The sequence below is a fragment of the Anopheles darlingi genome, chromosome 2, assembly GCF_943734745.1.
Source record: "Anopheles darlingi chromosome 2, idAnoDarlMG_H_01, whole genome shotgun sequence".
In the NCBI taxonomy this organism is placed as follows: Eukaryota; Metazoa; Arthropoda; class Insecta; order Diptera; family Culicidae; genus Anopheles; species Anopheles darlingi.
Window position 1 is genome coordinate 30,732,311 of NC_064874.1, and position 21,695 is coordinate 30,754,005.

The following is a 21,695-nucleotide window of genomic DNA, read 5'->3' on the forward strand; positions in this document are numbered from 1 at the left end:
TGCTGCACTCGGTTGGCAGAGCATTCATTCGGGCGGATAGGGAATAGCCGGGGACACAGATTGCACTGCTGGTGGTGCTGGATAATTGATTTGATTTGAAGAGCACAATAGACGAAGATGAAGATTGTGGTTGCTACTGCCGTGGCTGCCGGATGTTGATACTCGGGGATTCGTACTCCCTAGCTATCAGCTCTTGGGAGATGTCGTATTATCGAGCACTAGTAACGCTACAGGTAAATACTTATCGCACAGTTATCGGAATGTTTAGAAAGTAAATGCATTTCTCGAAGCACCGTTTGCTCTTCATGGCATCCGTTTCTCAAGGTTGCGACTAGGAATGTTGAATAAATAGTTAAAACCAAAGAATAACCTTAAGTTGTGGTGAGTTCCGTGATAAAAAAACACGATTGACAAATTGTTTCGCAAAAGTTTTCTTTTCCAAGCCGATAAATCGACATTCAATCGTATCCCACTGATGGCGTCACGTCCGCCCGCTTATCCTGGGCAGAATCCTTGCCACAAAGGATAAGCTTCGTGTCGCTCCTTTTTCATTTCTAGCACTAGCTGCTCTCACTAACCCGGTGCTGGGAATGCGGGAGTTCCATTCCTCCTAGCACACTGTTTATTCACACAAAAAACCGGTGAGATGCATAGGTCTCCAAAGAGCCAAATCATCTCTAATTGGAATCCACTTTGCCTACGAACGCGTTTCGAATTTCTGTTTGGTCTGTCTGCTTTCACCCCGCAAGGGAAGGGAGGGAAAATCTATTTTTTCTCCTCCCAAACTTGCCGTCTGTGAGTTCGATTCCGTGACGTAGCTATTCAGCTCTCACCCGGAACAGTGGAGTAGGAAAAAAAAAACACAAACCGGGAAGGGGTGCTAACACGGAATCCAAACGATCAAGACGATAATCTGGGGTGGGAGTTTTTTCGGGGAGAGATCCTCTCTCCGCAGCAGAAAAAAAGGGCAACCGAACCGTGGACCCAGCCATCCAGTGAGGATGTTCCGCTACGAAGATGTACTTCGGAGCCGGTTATCGGAGCTAGGCTTTGGGGAGGGGGGGTGGGGTTTTGAGAGCATCATCCTCTCGAGCTCGTGGTACGGTTCGCCGGTGCGCTGCGGTGTTTCCCAAACTAATTTGCATGCGATTATCATTCGTGGCAGGCCCGAAAGAGCCTAAGCACCCCACGTCGTAAGTGTCCCAAAATAGCCGGAGACCGACTCGACCGACTCGAACAACTGGAATGTGTGTGTGTGTGTCGCAGAGAAAGTGGTCTACTAGGGACGGAACCAGGGAAGTGGAGCGGCCATAGCGGGTTCTTGTTGCCTTACACGGAGCACACACACACGCACACTCCGTGGAAGGGCCGTGTGCTATCAGCAGACGCCTCACGCCAGAGGGCGTTCCCCGGAAGAAAGTTGCTTTCGTGTTTTCGGGAGCGAGTGTCGGAGCAGAATGTTATGATAATCGCATTCAGTGCAGTGCGCCAGGACAGTGTTTTACTTCCAACGAACCGGCCGACAGGAGCAGCGGCAGCAGAGGGTCAGGGTCAGGACAGGGATAACGACTACCACCGCTAGGCATAGGCCGGAGAGCCAGTTACCAACGGTACCGCACGACATGCTACGTTTTTGTGAGGTTATGGCTTTTGTCTCTTTTTTCTATTCGCTCCTATGCTTCAGTTCCCCGAAGCAGTGCCCCATGTAAGGATTTCCACCATTCGGCACGATTTACGATTGCGACGCACTTTTCGCCGGCCTGCTGTTTATATACGAGCATATTCCAATTCCATGCGAGCCTGAATTCAAAGTGGTCTGGTTCCCTGGTGTCCTGGAGTCGGTTGTGCTGAGGTTTGGAGGACACTACCACCACAATACAACGCGACGTGGTACCGGGAAGGCAGGATTATCGAGAATTTTCTCAGGGGAGCGAGACAGAAGGAGCATAAAACAAGTTTCCAATTTTATTCCCTTTTTTGGAGCTCGAATTGTCTTTCCAAGGAAAAACGAAAGAGCAAGCAAATGGAAGAAAGTGGAGACAGGAAGGACACTGTGCCGAAAGACGTAAAGTGTGGAAACACATTTTTTTGTTGCACCGCGTATGGGTCGTAGGATTCGGGAGCCAACGGCTGGACGGTACAAAATGGCCGGGCGAAGGGAATGGGCGAGCCAATTTTCAACGCTAGCTCACCAAAAGAAAATGCTGTACCGGGGCGTTCTGCCAGACATTTTTACATTTTCTTCATCTTCTCCGCTTTTCGTTCTATTCGCTTTCTCGCACGCGAATGATCTTTCCCGCAGGTCACCTTCACCTTGGTTCAGGTTCAGGTGTCCATTTGCATTCGCTGGGGCCGTGGGTGGACCGTGAGGTCCAGTCCGAAACCGAACGGACGGACGCACGATACAGACAAAGTTCTCGAAGATGGTTGTTAAGATTGGCCACCAGGTACCGGGGAGGGGGAGGGGGGCACGTGGGCGGTGTGCCGCCAGTTTCTTAATAGAAAAATTCTAATCTGCAAAAGATGAGGCTCGCGTGCGCTCGTGCTCGCGCTGTTCGATGAAATTAGACCAGAGAGAAAGCTAATTTTAATAATAATCAAGCGGGATGCCACCACTGGTGGTGGTGGTGGTCGTGGAGGAACGCCGGGACGCTTTCTTCGCCACATTCTGTTCACAATTTAATCAAAGACCAGGATGGCGATGAGCGGTCAAAAGAGGAAGAATGCGAAAAAACTTTCGCAAAAGCCAGCCCGTCCCGTCCTTCTCAAAGTAAGCCATGAAGAGAGAAAAGAAATGCGAAAGACAAACAGGGGCGGCAGTTCCAAAGGAGATTCACCACCCGAATAAAAATATCAAATGTCATGAGCGGTGTAGTTGGAATGGTCGGTGCGGGACGAAAATGCGAAAAGTTTAACGAGGTTTTTTTTTTCTCTGTTCCCCACAGTGGCCACGTGGTCGCTCATTGATTCGAGAACACGACGCGCGCTCGCACGCGCCAAACGAGCAAAGAATCCCCCCCCCCCCCCCCCCCCCCCCCGAACACCACGCACTCGCGGCAGAGCGGAGTGTTAACGGGCCATCATTAAAATAAAAAAGTTCCAAAACTTGGACAAAACACTCGTCGACCATTAACGTTGGAGCGAACCGTGAACGGGGCGGAGGAACGGGCGCCCCATGTTTCCACCCCGCTAAGGTTCTTGTCTAATGGCGACGTGATCGAAGGTTATGGCGTATTGGTGCTGTATTCGGTTCGGTTCTTGGAAGCTCTTACGATGTCACACTGTTGTTGCTTGTCCGTTTTTTTTTGTTTTGTTTTCCTTTTTCTCCCATAAACAACCCAGCCACGGCGACACGAAATGCTAAGGACCAATTTAGGTCCTTTAGCTCGATGGCCCGAGGGCCCGTGGCTTAAAAGGATGACACCGTTAACCTTTCCATCATGAGGACATTCTTGCGTTCACTCCAGTGGACGAAGAGGATTGTTTCGCCATTGGCCAGTTGGTGGTTGACCGAAAGTTTGGCGTTTAGAATCCGCGCGATGGCGATGCCCTTCGATGTGAGTTGAGTTGAGTCCTTTTTTGGCTTTTTTCGACCAAGGGACGAGTAACTTTTCTATCCTCTAATTTAAATAATTCGCGCTCGAAACGGGAACAGCTACTGAGTGACAAAGTAACAGCAGGACACGATGTTGGTTGCTTTCGTCTAACTACCGGCAGCCCACGTGGCACGCGTGCCGTAGCATTGCAATTTTCGGGAATGTCCGCATGTTCGTCTGACCAGTGACCGGACGGGTCCATGGAATACCGTCGACGATGGCCGACCGTTTGCGATGGAAGACGTTTCTAATTTAAACACAGCACCACACCGATCTCACTGCCGCACAATGGTTGCCTGTTTTGCATGTCTGATAGAATTGCGAATGTTGGATATAGCTGGATGGTGACTCCTTTGGCGCAATGGCGTAGCAGTGATGCTCAGATAAGGGACAAAGTTGGACTAGACTATTATACTTGGATGCGAGCGAAAGCGAATCTTATCTGAGATCACTGGCAATGGTCAAAAAAACCGATTTCAAAACGAGCTGCAATATAAAGTGTTAATAGTGCTGGACGCGCAACGAATCCTATAAATTTTACAGTGGAACACAATCTCAAATCAGGAATGCACTTTATGTTATAACTAGGTAGCGATGAGCATTTGTTCGTTAACATCTTCAATTCCGATAGAGTACTACTGATTTGCTTCGAAATTTCGTTTTAATTCTCCAAAACAAGCAGCTTGTGGATTCCCTATTTTCGTAGTAATAAACGATAGCGATAAAATCTGCTAGCTCGTTCTGCGAATGTTTTTAAGGACGATCCAGAACGATTTACTTCAAAGACAATCACTTCAACTTGTAATCTTATGCAGAGAAACTAGCGGCACGCAGGACAATTTAAAAAATCTTACTAGTTACTTTTGGGTAACAAGTTAAGCAAACGAAATTCTTGTCCAATTACCACAAGATTGTATTCCAACCTTGCCAGCACAAGGTATCTGATGCAACGTCTACAGCTTTGCCGCAAAAACTCATTCATGGTTGCTCCTTTCGCTTTTGAATGACAAATACACGGCGCGCACAACGTTGCGCCGTCACCGTCACCGTACGGTTGGACCCTCGCACGGACACGATGGGACAGACAGATCACGGAAAAGATGTTCATCTTAAGCCTCCCTTCTCCTAGCCTAGCTCGCTCCGTGCGGACTGGTCGCGAAACCGACCAGATAATGTCCCCATTCACCAGTACCGCTGGCAATGGTGTCGCTATCCTATCTCCGCATGCCGATCCGAGCTCGACACCGATAAAACTGTGTGTCATTTCATGCGACCAACAGTACCACGGAAAAGTAAGATAGCTAACGCCGGAGAATCGTGGTGGTGTTTGTGGTTTCGGTTACCGAACCACCGAATCCACAAATCTTCTTCCCACCAGCGCCGGCCCCGGCCTCCCGCCGGTACCGTGGCATCATCACCATCATCAACTTCGCCATTTCCGCTTCTGTTCTACGACGTACCGCGGCGACAGGCGAATCGGTGGAATCGGTGGCTGCGCCCGGTTCCTGGGTAATCTTTTTCGAAAAATGCTTTATTTCTATTAGTCGGCGACATCGCTGGGAGTGCCTTTCCGCCCCGGGGAACCCTTCGGCCCCCGGCAAAAGAAATCCATCCCTACCTTTACAAGCCATACGACCATTCAGTGTGCTGTTGGTGATGGTGATGCTGTAATGTGCGCTTCTGAGAGACCCTTTTCGAGGTTGCTCTTTGCCTTTTTGCCCGCCCTGTGGTACGCCGTGCGGTGGTCCACGTCCAGTACGACGGTGGCACCAGTTTACAGACCGCAAACTAGGTGCTTCTGGCGACCGCCAGCATCCGGTGTCCGATAGAACCGATAGATCGCCTTCAATGTCCCTTTTGCGTCCCCTGGAGCCTGGTTTCTGGGCGTCTGGTGCCCGAGAGATGTTTGAAACGTGCTCGTAATGCGGGATTGCCTGCGGGAAATGCTGGCACCAACCGAGGGGGGTAGGGAGAAGAAGGTTACAACACAATTCCGAGGATTCATTCCGAGTGTTTGTGGTCGTCGTCGTCGTCGACGTCGACCACCGGCCAAAACGGAAATCAATTGAAAATGATAAAGACCTTTTTAACGTTCACCTTACCGAGGCAACCACACGGCGTTAGGGTTTACGGTGTGTTAGATTGATGCTGGAATGCTGGAAACTTTCACCCCGAAAAAAAAGGCCCATCCCTACGGACCAAATCCTTTGGTCAAAACCGACAACACCACTTCCAGCTCAGGGCTGGAAAGATGGAAACCGACGCTTGGAAGCCACTTCAGGCCACACTTGCCGCTTTTGCGAAAAAGGCCAGTTCATTCCTCTTCAACTCCCAAATCTCCCGAGTGTTGCTTGCCCGAGTGTTTGGAAATTAGTGAAATTCGATCCGATACCTCAAACAGTAATTAATCAACCCGTACGGTACCGCTTTCACTACCTCCAAACAACGGCCACTACAGTCTCTGTAAAGCTGTCAAAGGAGAAGAATATAATCAACACCCGGGTGTCCGACGCTGATGCTTCCACGATCGTGATTCATCGCTCTTCGAGAGGCAGAAGAAGACGATGTACAGAGGACAGAGGAAGGAGCGTTTTTTTTTTTGGGAAGAAAACGATGAAAAACTCCCGGGCATCGGGTGTGCGCACCGCAACCGCTAGTGGAGTGCATCTCGAACGTCCACCGGTTTGACCGGTTGATTGCATCTTTCAACCCGCGCACCGGACGTACTACGATGATTGTCCGGTAAAAGCCGGATCTTCGAGGTTCGTGCTGATGTGACACTTCATCGGGTTGCTACGAGACGATGAACTCCCGGACGACCATACCGGTGAGGAATGCCGGTTTCCCGTTGCTCACCGAGTTCGACCATTGAGTAATCCGTCCGGACAGGCGGCCGCACAGTCGTGCGTAATGCCTCGAACGGATCGGATCGCAACGGATCGATCGATCAGGTGACGTTGGGCTTTCGAGCAATTTCTTCTTCAACTTTCGCTCAAACTCCCGACCGTTTGTTCACAGCAGTTCTGCTCCAGTAAACAGACCGTGGATGAGCTGGCGGTAACGATTCAACTCTCCATTTCTTTCCAGTTAATTTGATTATTCATAAGATGCCACCGTACAGCACCCTTCTTAGCTTCCCGAATTAATTATTCCTTTTCTATTCATTTGCAGATTCCAACCAGCAGCCAGTAAAGCCGAACGGAAAGGACCGGGAGCTGAGCTCGGTGAAGGTGCGAAAAGTGAAAAGCCCCAAAAACCGCCCTCTCCGCGAAGACAACCAAAGGGACGGTCGAAGCTTCAGCGGGAGCTGGCGAGGAAGAGATGTTTTGCGCGACATTCCAAATGCAAATTTGTTCCTCCTGCAACCGAACCATAAACCATGGGCCCGGTACTTCCGCGAGGAATTGATTTTCGATTCATCGGCCCCACGAACGGTTGTTGTCTATTTGTTCCTTCGGTGCTTTTTTTTGTTTTCGAATTGTTCCCGGGGCTGGTTCGGTGTTTTTTTGTGGTCACAGAGTGAACGATAAAGCAAGCAAGCAGTGAAAATGTGTGTCATCGCGTTGTGCGTCAGTAGGCGAGGATTATAGTCTCTAGCAACCGGTGTTCTGGCGGCTGATCGTAGATCACTCTGACTGCTCTTGAGTTGTGCGTGTGGGGTGCGTGTGTGTGCCCGGATACACGCGGGTCTGCGGACACGACGAGGCGTAATTGGCTTTACGGCAGCTCGGTGTGCTCGTGTCCATCTGCCCCAACAAAAAAATCATCTCCTATTCTTATATCCGTTTTCTTCCTTTTAGTGCAAATCCTTAGCGGTCCAATTCAGACCGTGTGAGTGCTTGTATGTAAGTGTGTGTGTGTGTTCGTGTGCGAGAACGTGCGTGAACCATAGGCTCCAGTGCATCGGAAAACCGGATAACCGAAACTTCAAACGTGCCCTGTGTTGTGTTGTGTTCCGTTCCGTTCCGTTCGCCTGCTCACCGACCGACACCGGTAGCTCGAATTGGGGGAAAACTCGACGGCGACAGTGCTGATGTGCTGAGCTTCACATTTCATCAGCGCCGAACAGTACGGTCCGCTAACGAACGTTGCGGCAGTGGCAGTGGAAAGCTTCGGGAAATTCACTGGAAAAACGGCAGTACACACAGGGGGACCACCGGCAGCAACAAGATGAATGGCTTCCGAGTGCTCAACTTTGCGCTGTTCGCGTTCTGCTTTCTGTGTGAGTAAACATCCTTTTTCTTTTCATCATTTCCACTATGGCGTGCTTTTCTCGTACCCGGTTTTTTCCCGCTGGTTGTTGCTGGTGATGAGAATGCTACATACTCCTTCCATCGCCGTACTGCTGCTGTTGTTGTTGTTGTTGTTGTTGCTGTTGTTGTTGCTTCCCAATAGGATCGACGGACCGTCGAATGGTGGTCGCTTTCGGTTACAAATCCTATTGCAACGTTCTTCAGTGAGCTGGCACACGGTTCAACATCACAGGAGCGCCTGGTTTTGGTCCCTTAGTCCCCTATACCCTTTTCTATTACACTCTTTTTTTTCTCGGTTTTTCCGAATCCCTGGTGATGGTGAATTCTCACATGTGTGAGTGTGTGTTCGTGTGCTGCGTGGAAAAATTGCGTAGAGCCATTGGCCGTCCCTAAAGCGGCAACGAGAACGAGCGCCTCAGAATAGATGAAACCATCACGATGCTGGGTTTTGGGGAAGAAAATGCCTTTCACCGTTCGTTCACTAACAAAAAATACGGAGAAAAGATTTTTTGTTCCTTGTCCAACGCTTTCCCCGCTTTGATGCTTTTGCACTAACCTAATCCGCTTGCTCACTTCCAAACACACACACGCACGCATGCTGGTTCTTACAACGTTCCCTGGCTTACTGGAGATCTGACAATCGTCCATTGCACCCGACCGCCCATTTCACTTTCGCGTTGCACTCTGGCACTTTGTTGTCGCTTAACGTATATGCTTTCTATGCAAAATGTAATCTCGCACCCAAGCACCCGGTAACGGCACCGCCAGCACTCGCCTAGCATCCTCCATCCTATCCTAGGGGCAGCAGCAGCACATCATCATTGTTTTCGGGCACGAGATGGTGTGTTTGCGTGTCATTTCACACTCGCTCACTTACGCTGCACTTCATCTGCATCAGACTTTCGTTACGGAAAGCGAAACGGTGGGAATCTTTGGAGCTTGATGATGATGATGGTGATGATGATGACGAGGGTATCGCACGGCGACACCAGTCAGTTGATCATCAGCTACTCTACGGGGATGGCGTGACCCTTTTGCGCCACGAAATGCCATTTGCAGACGATGAGCAGTGGCAAGAGTACTCGCAATGTGGTTGTCAAGCTTCTTGTCCAGATTGGAAAGTACATTTAAATTCTCTGCTCCCCGTTTTCCTGTAGACATGTAAAAGAAGATATGGAGTGTAGTTGTACTCTACATGTCTAAGGATAACTAATGGAAGTTAATGAAATGCGCTAGATGAAATGCGCTGCAAGGGCATTCCCCTTAATTTAGTAATTTACTGAGTTACTATGTCGAGAATACAGTCATTAGTTCGTTACAAAGGCTGTGAAGCTGGACTACCTCAGCCTCGAATGCAGCACACTTCTCTTCCTTCAGGTTTATATCACATATCACAGGTATCATTGCCGTTTCTAACACATAAGTGTATGCAAATGCTACCTGTACGCACTCTACTCTGCTTGTGTTGGTCATTTTCGCCCAAGAAGCCCATTAGATGGGACTTGAATGCACATAACAGATAGCACTTGCGTTCGTACTTTGACCTTATCATCTTCTACACACTCAAACCAATTGAACTCATATGAATATCTGATTTCGCGATCTGATCTGATCTCATCAAGTATTTGGGTGGTCTTACAAGTGGTCTTCCCACATGCTCCGATACACTGTTCTGACGACTTCATTCCAACACACACACTCCTCCTCTGCTGCTGTTGAACCTTCAAGTACACGCAACCCCGGCCCAGCAAGTTAAGCTCCTAGAGGTGAGCCACAATTGATGCAATTTGCAACTGCAACTTTGCCGCTGATGGCCGCTGCCCTTCCCAGTCGGTAGCCGGTAGCACGCCTCGCTAAGCCGACGCCGATTGCCGGTAGTTTAACTCGCCTCGCGTCCCTCACTTCCAGCTCTCTCTCTCTCTCTCTATGCTATCGATGGTGTATCGCTTCGTGCAGTTTGTGGTGAATAACGCATGATTGAACGACGGCTTAGGCGCGTTGGCCAAAAGCTGAAGCAATACTGAAGGTGCTTGGGCGCTCAACGTGGCTTCGACTGCGAAGCTATCGAAGGACATTAAAGCGCTTCTCATCGGAGCGGTGGAGCCCCATAAAATGGTTTCTCTGTAGCTCCTCACAGAAACTGGTACAAAATCTGCCGGGAACACATTCGGTGACGGTAGATAAGACGAACCAGGCCGTTTACGGGACGCAGTTTGATTACATGCCCGGCCGGTAAGCTGCCGGTGCTTTAATCCGATTCAACCGAGAAACGATCGGAATAGACTTTTATTGGCCCCTCAATTCACCTTAGATCTCCTTTTGCCATCACGGGCCCCCCCCCCCCCCCCCCCATTCTCGGATGGCTCACTCAATGGCTGCCAACGGAGCGGAAAGGCTATGTACTCCGTATTTGCATAGCCATTAAATGGAGGCCGGTGCTGAAGGCAGGTGTAGTATACTGCTCATCCGCCCGGGTGTTCTAATATGGATTCGTCCTTGCTGGGCGGACTCACCTAGGCATTGTTGCAATAGATCCCTGACTCGATCCTTTCTGGTCCATTCCCCGGTCCACCGACCGACCGACCGACCGTGCTTTGTTGGCACAATCCATAAAATAACATTTTCATTACAACAACTCCCGGCAACTCTCGCCTTCGGCACGGATTCGATCGATCTCGATACGGAATCGGGTAGATACGCTTCGAGTCGAGGCGCTTAGTATCCGGGCACATTCACGATAGACAAACACTGTAACCCGATGGTAACTTCAGCTTCAGCTTCAGCTACCTGATGGTGCTGGAAAACATTGTAAAAACCCCCCAACACACACACACACACACACATACACCCTGCCATACACATACGTGCGTCGGTCCAATGACTTTCCCAGGCTTTCGGTTTCGAACTCGACATTCAATCGAGCAGAAAACGCATAAATTACGACTTTTACGACTCTGGCTAGCTGGGCTCGCCGGGGACGGTGACGATGGTGATGGCGCAATGGCGATTGGGTGGTGAGACTTTGCAAGTTCGAAAATCGATTATATTAGATTTACATTCATTTGTGTTGTTAAGCTGCGCGCGGAAATAGAAACAAAGCCAGCCAGGAGGGTAACCTATTCGACCAGCGGTGACAACGCTGTGGAGGTGACAGGAGACTGGTGATTGCGAAGGACACTGCTGGCTCTCTGCAAAAGGCCTGACGACCGCATCGCATTGGGCTACATTTGTCCAATCGCCTAATCGACGAAAATCGATCCCTGACCGAACGGCTTGCCGTTTATGACGTCCGGTTCGGTCCGGGGCCGAACTCGAGCTCGAGGCACTCCGTCACAGATGGGTGCTTCCGATCTGGTGCGACGGTCAGGTGGAAGCAAATGCGATTCGCGGTAGACCTTCTGCTGCTGCTAGACCGAGCCGAGAGATGGGGACATTTCTCATCATCGAGCTCATTAGCGTACCCACCGAGGGTTAGAGGGTTCAGGGTTCGCGGTGATGGTGGTCACAGTGTCACCATCCCTTCGGTGACAGCGACCGGTTGCCGGTTCCCCGAAATTAGCGGTTGCATCTAATCGGTGCTACTCCATTACGAGTCGAGACTAGGAGTCGAAGTTGCGATTCGCAATGGCAAACGATTCGGACCATTATCTGAGGCGCACACCAGTAGGGCCTTAGTAGACCTTCTCTGTTTGGTGCTGCACTAGTATATGGTCCGTAGACCCGCAGTACCAACACCGTGGCAGGTGTGCGTGGTGTGCGTGTACTACTACTGGGCTTCCCGCAGTAGTATACCGCTTATGCCGCATAAACGTAACGCATCAACATGCGCACACATCAAACCGAAGCTTGCTAATAATCGAAGACCTTCAGCTGTTGGGTTGGTTGTTATACCTTCATGACCAAACGGTGCAGCGGAGCGCGATCCCACCAACAGGCATCAGATGAATAGTCTCTTCTCGCAGCCCACATAGCCCTCTTACCACCTCCAGCTAATGCCCAGATGCACCACGTGTATGTCGGAATCGCGCAATGAAACCGATGTGAGTATCATTGGTTGAAGGGAAGCACAACTTTAGCAATTTGCAAATGGCAAAACCACGCGCATGCCACCGTTTGGTGCATGTTGGAATGGGTTGATGCGTTGAAGTCGAAAAAAAAAAAGGGAAAACAAAAATGATTCAATGCACTTCCCTCCTCCTCCTACCTTCGGTACTTTCCTCCAAACCATACCATTTTCCACGGCGGTGCTCGCCGATGATACGGTGCGATAGTGTTGCGCGATCTGGTCACAAAACCCCGGTGGATATAACCACCGGACCGGACCATGCCACCGCCCATCTTCCGTTAATTCGCGAGGCGTAAATGAAAGTGGCGTGCGGCCGACGTCGGCGCAGGCCGCGCTCATCGCACCGCTGTCACCGTCCGGGGCAATGAAAGTGATGGCCCAGTTTCTTGGCCAGAGCCACACCGAGCCAGAGTGGCTTGTGTTGTGTTGGTTTGATGCAGTTTGTTGGCCTTCAAGGTGAGTGCCTTCACCTTTCACTTGCGAGGAGATCGTTGATCGATCGATTCGCGCCCTACCTGCCGGGAAAACGGAATGCCGCAACCTGCCCTTCGGTTCTTGCAGCCGTGGTTGGACTACTTCCGCAGCCACCTTAATGAAAAGGGAGCCACAAGTAGGGCAAAGGGAGGGGCTGGTGTCTAAGAAGCATTTCTTCCAGTACAATCACTTTGCTAAAGTACGCAGGTGCCCTAGCCCTTTCGAGCCCTTTCGCGATCGTGGTTTCATTCGAAAGTATAATTTCATCAGCCCACCAGCTTCCCGGATGGTTCTTTTTATCATTTTACAATCAGAAAATTGGGCTGACGCTTATGAAAGCAACGACATTCACTTTTTTTGTAGGCCACAGTATTTCGCCCCGATCCGATCCGATCCGAAGGGGCATTGCGAGATCGGTATGTCCATCTGGTAATGGCTGTCGAAAGTGCCAAACAATTCGGTTCCCCGGTTGCAGAATTTAGGGCACTTCATGACACGATCACATTGGTATGGTCCCCAAACACCCAACGGCCAAGAATCCAGACATCTTGTTCCAATAGTGGTAACAATAGTGGGTTAAGTGAAAACTTCATTTGGAAAGTCCTCCGGCTAGCGGAACGAAAAACCTCCCAAAAACCTCCGTGACCATGACAGTGAGCCGGTCTGGTACGAGCGCCGCCGCGTCCGCAGACGCATAATAGGAAAAGTGGAAGATCAAATCACGATCCATCGGAAACTGTGTTGGCCGCTCCGAACAAACGGTAGCGGTACGATCGCAGGTCTAATGCTTCCAATCTTAAGCCCAATTGGACTGGATTGAAATTGTTGCAGTGTACGATGAGGCACGATCGCGAGAGACGCTCGATCGAACGTCAGTCATCCACGCCACGCCGACACCGATCAGCTGACTCACGGATTCACAATCCAATTTTCGAGCACTTCCATGACCGAGACCTCCGACGGTCGGTGCCTGATTTTGGAACACCAACATCACGCTGAACTTGAGCTATGGCAAGCTCAGCAGCTGATGCAGCCATCAACTCCCACCCTCCCTCCCTCCCTCGCGTACCGCGTAGGTCATCGTTGGAAGGTTGCGTGTCTGCGCCGAATCACACGGGCTGTTTTGTACGCGTTTCCTTCGCGTTTTCCGAATCCGATTCAACCTCCCCGGGTAGCTTAATAGGGTTTTAATTGGATCACCACCGAGCGCCCGAGCTGTGAAAACGGGGGAAAATGCTGCCGCGAGCGCTACAGGAGAGGCAGTTGGACGATAGAAGGACGGGAACCTTGACGACAAAGTGAAAAACAATAGATCACACTCGAGAGCGAAAGGCCTTCGTGTAGCACGCAGCAGCGGCGAAGGAAGCGGCGGGCACGACCATCACACACGGCTCTGCACATCTCATCTGTGAGGGTTACGAGTATCCGAAGGTTCATTGTGATCTATTGTCTCCGTTGTGCAGTTCCATATTGCGTAGCTACAGCACACTGACACTTGTCTGCAGAGCATACGAACTCCCTTCCCGTGGCGAGAAACGACGACCACACGGTCGGGACCACGCCGGACTCCGGATGCATGCATGCTATAAACGGGTCACCGGATGCAGCTGAGGTGCGAGCATGAAATGTGAAAGTCATAACGCTCCCCCGCCACCTCACGTCGTCGTCGTCGTTGTGGTCGTAAGTCGGAGTTGAATCTCGTTTTGCATAAACAGCTTTCGATTTCGATCCCCCTTTCGAGCGAACAGGAACGAGCACCTTAACCTCATCTCTTCGTTTGGTGTAATCTCTACTTCACCGGTGCTCGGCTCTTGGCATTCGAAGTTTATCCTACGGTTCGGGTCTAAAGCGAAACGCTTCACTTGTCCGCCTGTATAACGGTGCAACCCGGGGGTTGATACCCGAGAGGGAAAACCGCTTGGACGCATAATCCGCCCAGCCGGTGGGACGGTGGGACGCTTGAGTAATCCACGACGGTGCACCGTACGATACGGTGGCTAGATGCGAGGTTATGCCACGGGGAATCCGGTTTATCCACGTTCTGCCATGTGCGGGGAGCTTTCCCGTAGTTCGTGTCGTATGTCTTCTGGTGTTGAGATGGTTCAGAGAGTCGCGCATGTTCGCGGAATTGCTGCAGGTTTGTTGAACTACACGCAACACGTCTCAGGATGTAATACAGCATGTATCGGTTAGACCGTGCTGGTACCGTGTTACCAGCTTATTACTCCAAGCCAGTGGAAGCGCTCAATCAATCCGGATGCAAACGCACTTTGTTAAATCACTTTGTATCGGTTTGAGTGTATCGTGTATCCTGTAGCTCACCTTGAACATTCAAACTCAGCTACTATCAGGTGAGACTTTGACGAGTCCTACCTAATTACATCGACCGATCCGATTCGATCGCGATGAAGCGAGGATTTTATAAAAAAAAATGATAATCCATCCATCGCAAACTCCTCGAGCGAACTGGTTTTCCAGCCGCTCCCGCTGTTGATATTCTGCAATTATCTTAACGAGTGCCGACCATTCGAGCGCAGTGCGTGCCAGGCACGGCGGATAGTGAACGTTAGCTGGTGCAATTACGATGGACAACTCTTTTCCTCTGCCTCGGTCTGGCTCGCGCTAGTGCCCGGGTGTGGGCATTATAGAGCCCCTAATGATGCTGCTGCTGCTGCTGTATCGTTGCCTAACGGGTGTGCGTGGTATCGATACAGTTCGATTTTTGTTGGAATACTTAGCAGGGGCGCTTACCAGGGAAGTGGATGGAAGGATTTTCGTGGCCCCAACAGAGGCACCCAACCAAATTAGGTTACGGTGCTTTGGGGCCTGCGGCTTTGGGTTTGCGGCTTGCAGCCGTCCACCGTCTGCCGACAACCGAAACGCGGTCACCTGCTCACCTGTGTACGGGCCGCATTGTTGACAGAAAGTGAATGTTCGCCCGGCGGATTGACCGAATCATCACCGGCGATCATTAATTCGTGCGAATTCGTCGCAAAACCCCGTGCAAGCGAATCCCCGTTTGCCGTTGCAGATCATTTCGTTCAAGCTTTTCGGGGTCCCTCGCACCACGCATGGTCATAATAAAGCATTGGACGTGAAGTTTAATTTACAACCGAAAGGAATCACCGGCCGGCGGCGCGGTTGATGGATGACAGATTCATCCGTATTCATCGGCTACCGGCGGGAGGGGGTTCAGGGCTTCCCCCCCCTCGTGCTGCGGATTGGCTGTTTTGACAGGTGTAGAGCCATTAAACGGGCGAACCCCTTTCACGGTCAAACGGTGTTGGTGTTACGCCAACACGGGGAAGGTAGCATGGAAATAGCGATCAATCACCGAAAAAGCGAAATCAAACGGCAGCAGTGGCGAGAGTGTCAAACGGGTACCACCGGCCAATCGCTATGGCGCGCGTTGTGCCCAAAACTGTAACCAACCGCCTGTAAAAAAAGTCCGATTTGTTTCGTGCTTTGTACTGGTTCGTCCAAATCCAAGCGAGAGGTTGGGAAGAGGATGAACACTTGTGTGCGGCAATAAAAACTACACTTGACCGCCACCACCGTTGACCGCCTGGCTTTCCTTCTGGTCCTGGCGCACGCACCCGCAACAATGCCTACAATGGAAGCTAATTGCCTGTCACGGAAGGAATCGGCTTTCAAGGCGAGAAGACCGGCCGTCGATCGGTCTGTGTAAACTACCCGATTTCCCATTGATAGTGTGGTTGTTTTTCTACGAGCCTTTTTTGTTGTTGCTGTTGTTGCGGGGGTCCCAATCCCTCGTCACGAGCTCGTGCCACGTGACAGCTGTGCCGTATCGAATGCGAATGATATGACACTTGACACCCAATCGCCTCTCCAGTGTGCTGTGAGTGCACACTCTCTTTCTCTCTATTGCTATTTTATGGCTTGTTGATCTAGGGAGTGATCCGAGGGATGGCAGATCGATTGAAAACGTGTCCGAAAGTTGGAATGCGGAAAATTTATCATGATGGAAAAGCGACCCGCGGCCCCTACTCGCCTCGCCTGCCGCACCCAACGCCCAACGTTCAATAAATGGTTTCTCTTTTTCGATATTTTGGTTCCGCAAGGCCACACTAATCGCTCATTTGGTGCTGGTGAGACTGGTGGTTCGGTGGTCTAAAAAGCAGACGACACGAACCGTCCGATAGAAAATAGAAAACAAGTAATTGACCATTTGGTGGACGGCTTTGGGGGAATGGATTTCGCCATCAGTCGCTTTGAGCCGATTTCCAGTGGTTCTACACGGAGGTTAATGCGGTTTTCTTTCCAATGGCAAGCAGGCTCCATGGATGTCCATTAGTTCGAGCGTACCGGTCATAAATCCGTCTTAGAAAGCGAAACCGCCATCGGGCGTGTATGTGCTGTGTGTGGTAATGCTTTTCTGCCATCCATTCTCGCCATATGAATGTTTGCAAATAAATCATGGAAAAAAGGGTCACAAAATGGCCCCTTCGGTGCTCGCTGCTTGAGTCTGGTGATAGTGATCTCGACGGGATACGTACGCCAATAAGTGACCCCACTTCAGAGGGCCAAGGAAAATCGGGTTTCTTTCTGCTGGCCAGTAATTACCTTCAAGTCAACAAAAGAGCTACCAACCATCGCTTGGGTAACTGATTTACCGGCTCAATGGATAGGATAAAGGTAAAAGATGTCGGCATACCGCGCATCATCAGCCATTGCTGTCGATTTGTGGTCTACTGTATGCTGTGGCTATGGTTACGTTATCCCGGCGGACCCACCTGAACACTAGCTCACCGTGTCAGAGGTTTTGAATTAGCATTCCTCCTCGGCTGCGCTGGCCACAAGGTATATGTGTGCCCCCCCCCCCCCCCCCGCCTGCACACAAAGCGAACGTCACACCTGCTTCATATGGGAGATTGATTATGTTTGCTGTTTGGTTTGCCTTTCAACGAGCTGCAGAAGACCGCTGGCTGATATGAAGGCATTAAAGCCATTTTGCACGCAGTAGCTCAAGTAGCTCTACCAACCCGACCAGACTGTCATTGTCTTCGATGTCTCTTAGTTCAACCGCAAACTGGAAAACAATCTCGGTAAGTTCTTACCGTCGCTCCGGTGCGTTTTGTTAACCCTTCGTCGTCTGGCTGTGACTGTCTTCAATCCTTTAAACAGCGCAACCCTCCCCCGGGTGGAAGGTGGATAAATATTTATCCTTCTCCGGGCGAAGGTAAACACGCTGCTGATGGAAACTGATGCCTGTATGCTACCGGTTCGTAACTTAATGGGAACGACGTTCCGACGGAGCGTACACAACAGAGGCCGGGCATTAGTCGGTAATCCGGGCGGTAATTTGATATGCAAAAACAGATGAAGTGTTGCAATGCCCATTGGCAAGCCGTCGGCGCCAGCTACGAAAGGAGTCCTATCATTATCATCCAGAAGTTTCTCCTGCCCCGGGATACTGTACCTTTGATGTTGGTGCAGTAACGAACCAGCTACGAACCGAGAACCGAGAGCAATTCATCATCATTTAAATATGCAAGAACTAATAACTCTCCTCGAGCTTGGCTGGACTGTTGAGAAACCGTGCAGTCCGTGCAGTCCGTGCAGTCAGTTCATTTACTTCTACAGTTCAGGAGTTCAGAAATTTGCAGTACGTCAGAAGTGAAACTTCTACGATAGCCGGAAGGTACACGATAGACCGTATGTGCGGGGCTTTGTGGCTGGTTTGTATGTATCGAAGTGACCAGTAGCTTCCTTTGTGCCTTCTCCTACCACAAATCCTGCCTCGAAAGTCCAGCTGCACATACACCGGTAGTTAGGTTTGGTGTGGTAATAATATTGATTGAATTTATTAGCGACCTACCGGACGGACGGTCCGTATTCTCCGTGCGACCGGAAACCCTAACTGCCAGCCGCACAAGAAACAAGAAAGGTGTCTAACGGTGGTCCGGGTACAGAATTCCCAATGGTGATGGCTGGCCGGCCGGTGGCTGCTAGAGATTGCCGTTCTAATGTAGAAGTTCTCCGCAATCCAGCTTCCTTGTTGTGCATCTTGCGAGAACCTTCGGGCAATAGCAGAGCGGAAATGTCGGTAACTCCCTTCTCGCCCTTCCTCTTGCACGTCGCTGCGCAGCAATGTGTCTGGATGCTGTGGCCGAGACCGTCTCGTTGAAGCATAAGTTTACCGTTAAGTAACGTGTACTCGGCATGTCCAAACTGGACCACCGGATAACGGGAACGCCGAGACTCTGCACACAACAGCCGCACACGTCTGCATGGTCATGAGCATCTACGGCTACTGCTGTGTGGTGCTGTGGCCATTCAAATTGTGATCCTCTTCAACCACCCAACGGGGCCGGCTTCCGAAGACCAAAAAGGGGGCGGAGGGGGGGGGGGTGAGGCTACTCCCGATAGCGCTGTGATTATGATGTGCTGCAATACAGTGTGGCCGGTTTGACCATTCGGAGCTCGTTAACAACTCATTCCTCAACTCCCGGTACGGTTGGCGGAGGTGCATCGTTAGCTTGTGTTAGTTTCTGGCCAAAAAAAAAAGTGGGTTACGAAACAAATTTGAGTTTCCGTTTTTCGGCGAGTACACCATTTCCGAGACGCAGACTTATTAGCTCATTCTTCCCCTATTCGCGCGGGGACTGTTGCCATATCCGCTTGCATATAGAGCACCGGGAAGTGGTTGCCTTAATTTCGGATATGTTTACGTGCTCGTTACATGACAAACGGCAAAGGTAGATTGTGACTATAACTGAGACCATCAAACGGCAGTGTTACGTTTTTGAAGACGCGTTGTCTCGTCCAGACTCACTTTTCATCCTCGGGCCAACCGTTACGCAACTTGTGTAGATTGGCTTTAATGGCACATCATGGCATGCCTCCTGCCGCACATCAGAGACCACCGTCCGACCGACCGACGTCGTTTGCATCCCATGTCAGATAAGATTGGGGCTTCAACATAAACAGCTCCTTTTAGAGACGCCTGAAAGTGAGACCCCTCGGGCGTGACCGACTCGACACTGACTCGCCCGTACAAGAAACTTACTGTTTGGCTGATGGAGCGCCATGTATGGTCGTTTCGGACGCAATTAACTTTCGCTACGAGCTAGAACGGACACATCAGACACGCGGGTGACAAGTGTTGGGTGTATGGTGATATCGGTTGCGGTTGTAACTTTATGTCATTTTCACTAAAAAGATTCAAACCTCAGCAGTCCCGTACACCGTAATTTCAGCCACCCATCGGTTGGGTGTAGGGATGTCCGGATGTACCCAACCAAGCACAGAGAGAAGGTCTTTCTTCAAATGTCAACCCAGAGTAGAGGTTGGGTAATTTTTAATTACTGTCACAGTCCACGCACCAAAGGACCACGGTGGAAGGGTGGTGCTCGTAAGCAGGAAGGCGAGGAGAAGAATAAAAAATCCCTTCCCGCTACCCCGCAAAACGGTCCCTATAATACTGTTTGCCAGGCCAGGGTCTTTCTGATCTGCAGACCGGAGCGTTGGGTCTGTTTATCGTCTGCCTAAGCGGAGACGTACGGAGAAAGTTCGTTTGGAGAAAGGTTCATACCGGGAGTCTTCGGTACGCACAATCTGCGTCCCTGCGCTGGTGCTACGCTAATTTGATTAATTACTCGCCTCGTCCTCGGCTTGACAGTTCCGACGCGATCCGACGCGACCAAATGTGCCGTTTTTGGAGCGTACGGCGGCAGTACTTTTGGCCGTTTTTTATTTCCCAACTCGCAACCTGTGCCTTGCCTTGGAGTTTCAGTGTAGCTTTTGCAATTAAAGCATCCCCATCGGTTGGTTAATGCCCATTTGACCTAAACCCTGCGGAATGACGAATCTAAAGATGGACACCAATTGTCCTGACGCAATGTCCTGATGAATTTTGAGAAAGAGTTATGACCACGCCGCAGCAGGCACGGAGGCACTATAGAGCGAAAGGCCACAAACCTTTTGCTCTCGCCTCTGTTTGAGTTGGCACTTGGCTTGGGTTTTAGCTTGGGCGCTCCTATACCCGGGACCTAAGGGTCATCACTAGCTGGTGGTAGCGTTGCCCAACTACGCATGGTATGTAGTTGGGCGGCGTGTGTCGAATTGCGTCGACTACAATTGCGACTGTTCCAGCATCGCACGACCACGACCTCGACTGCGTGCCGTCAGAGCACCAACAAAGAGGTTAGCTACCATGAACCAAAGCGATAACGCTGTCACATTGCAACCCTGCCGCACCTGCAGTATGTAATTGGTAAGAATTGTCTCTCCCGGTTACACCAGAGCATGCCATTAGCAACGGTAACGATGGTTACCGTAGGCCATCCAGCGGATACGTACGTATCGGTCTTGCCATCTCCAACGGCAACAAAGCTCACGGACAAAACACAATCGGTGCGGCAGCGACGGCCGCTACTTTATTGCACATCCGTTTTCGTCGGGTGTGCTACGCACGATATGTAGGCGCGGTCTTTGGCCGCCAAACGCGCAATCCGTGCAATCTACTCACGCAACTGAATATTGACTTGACGCGATATGCCTTGTTGCAGCCGGGCGCAGTTTGCAGAGGAATGCAATGAAAGTGGTAAAAGTGAAACGGACGCCGGGAGGTCAAAGAGGTTGGCCGATTCCGATCACCCTGACGCGGCTTGATGACGGTGGCATGGTTGACCACATCATCATCATCCGCGTCCTTTCTCTTTTCTGTGCCATCGTCAGTTCCTCGGTGGCAAAACAGGAAATATTGTATCATCGTGAGCGACCGCGAAGAACAATCGAATAGGAAGTTGTTGGCTGTTACCAAAGCTGCCCTGTTTGTCCGAACGGATATCACGAGTTCATGTGATCCAACTGTTCTAGATTGACACTTAAAAAGGGATTACGTCGGGATTTGTGATAATCTTGGAGAAAACTTGGCGTGCGACAACCGTGGTAACAACGATACCCCTTAATTGCCGAAGCTTATCGGATCGCGGAGAAGCGATAGGAAAGTAAACAACCGAACAATTGATCGATGAGCTTATTGGGCTCCAGTGATGCTCAGCTGCTTTTGGCGAGCAACACATCCACGCGTTTCTCTGTAACCTCCACTCCGTTCAGCGCCCGTTGGCCATGATTGATTGAACAGGATCGGTGGTGACCTTGGTGCTTACAAGCCGCTGAGCGCGTCAACGCGAAAAAGGGAACGCCATCGGCCACCGCAATTTGCCATGACCGTGATGTGCACGGTGAAGGATCATTTTACTTTCATTTCCCTGTACTGTACTCCTCAGATAATTTCTTTCGATTTTCGCAATCGCAGGCGAGGCAAAATGCGGCTCCGCA

At 50.7% G+C, this 21,695-nt stretch overlaps 1 protein-coding gene across 3 annotated transcripts in view; it reads left to right on the plus strand.

Annotated features, from left to right (window-relative positions):
• Positions 1–7,402: 7,402 nt before the first annotated feature.
• LOC125959751 (uncharacterized) overlaps positions 7,403–21,695 on the plus strand; it is a 36,775-nt gene continuing 22,482 nt past the window's right edge. For all 3 annotated transcript variants that reach the window (XM_049692671.1, XM_049692673.1, XM_049692674.1), the window contains exon 1: positions 7,403–7,818. In XM_049692671.1, coding sequence (XP_049548628.1) covers positions 7,767–7,818 — 52 coding nt within the window. In that variant the 5' untranslated portion in view covers positions 7,403–7,766. The remainder of the gene's footprint in view (positions 7,819–21,695) is intronic.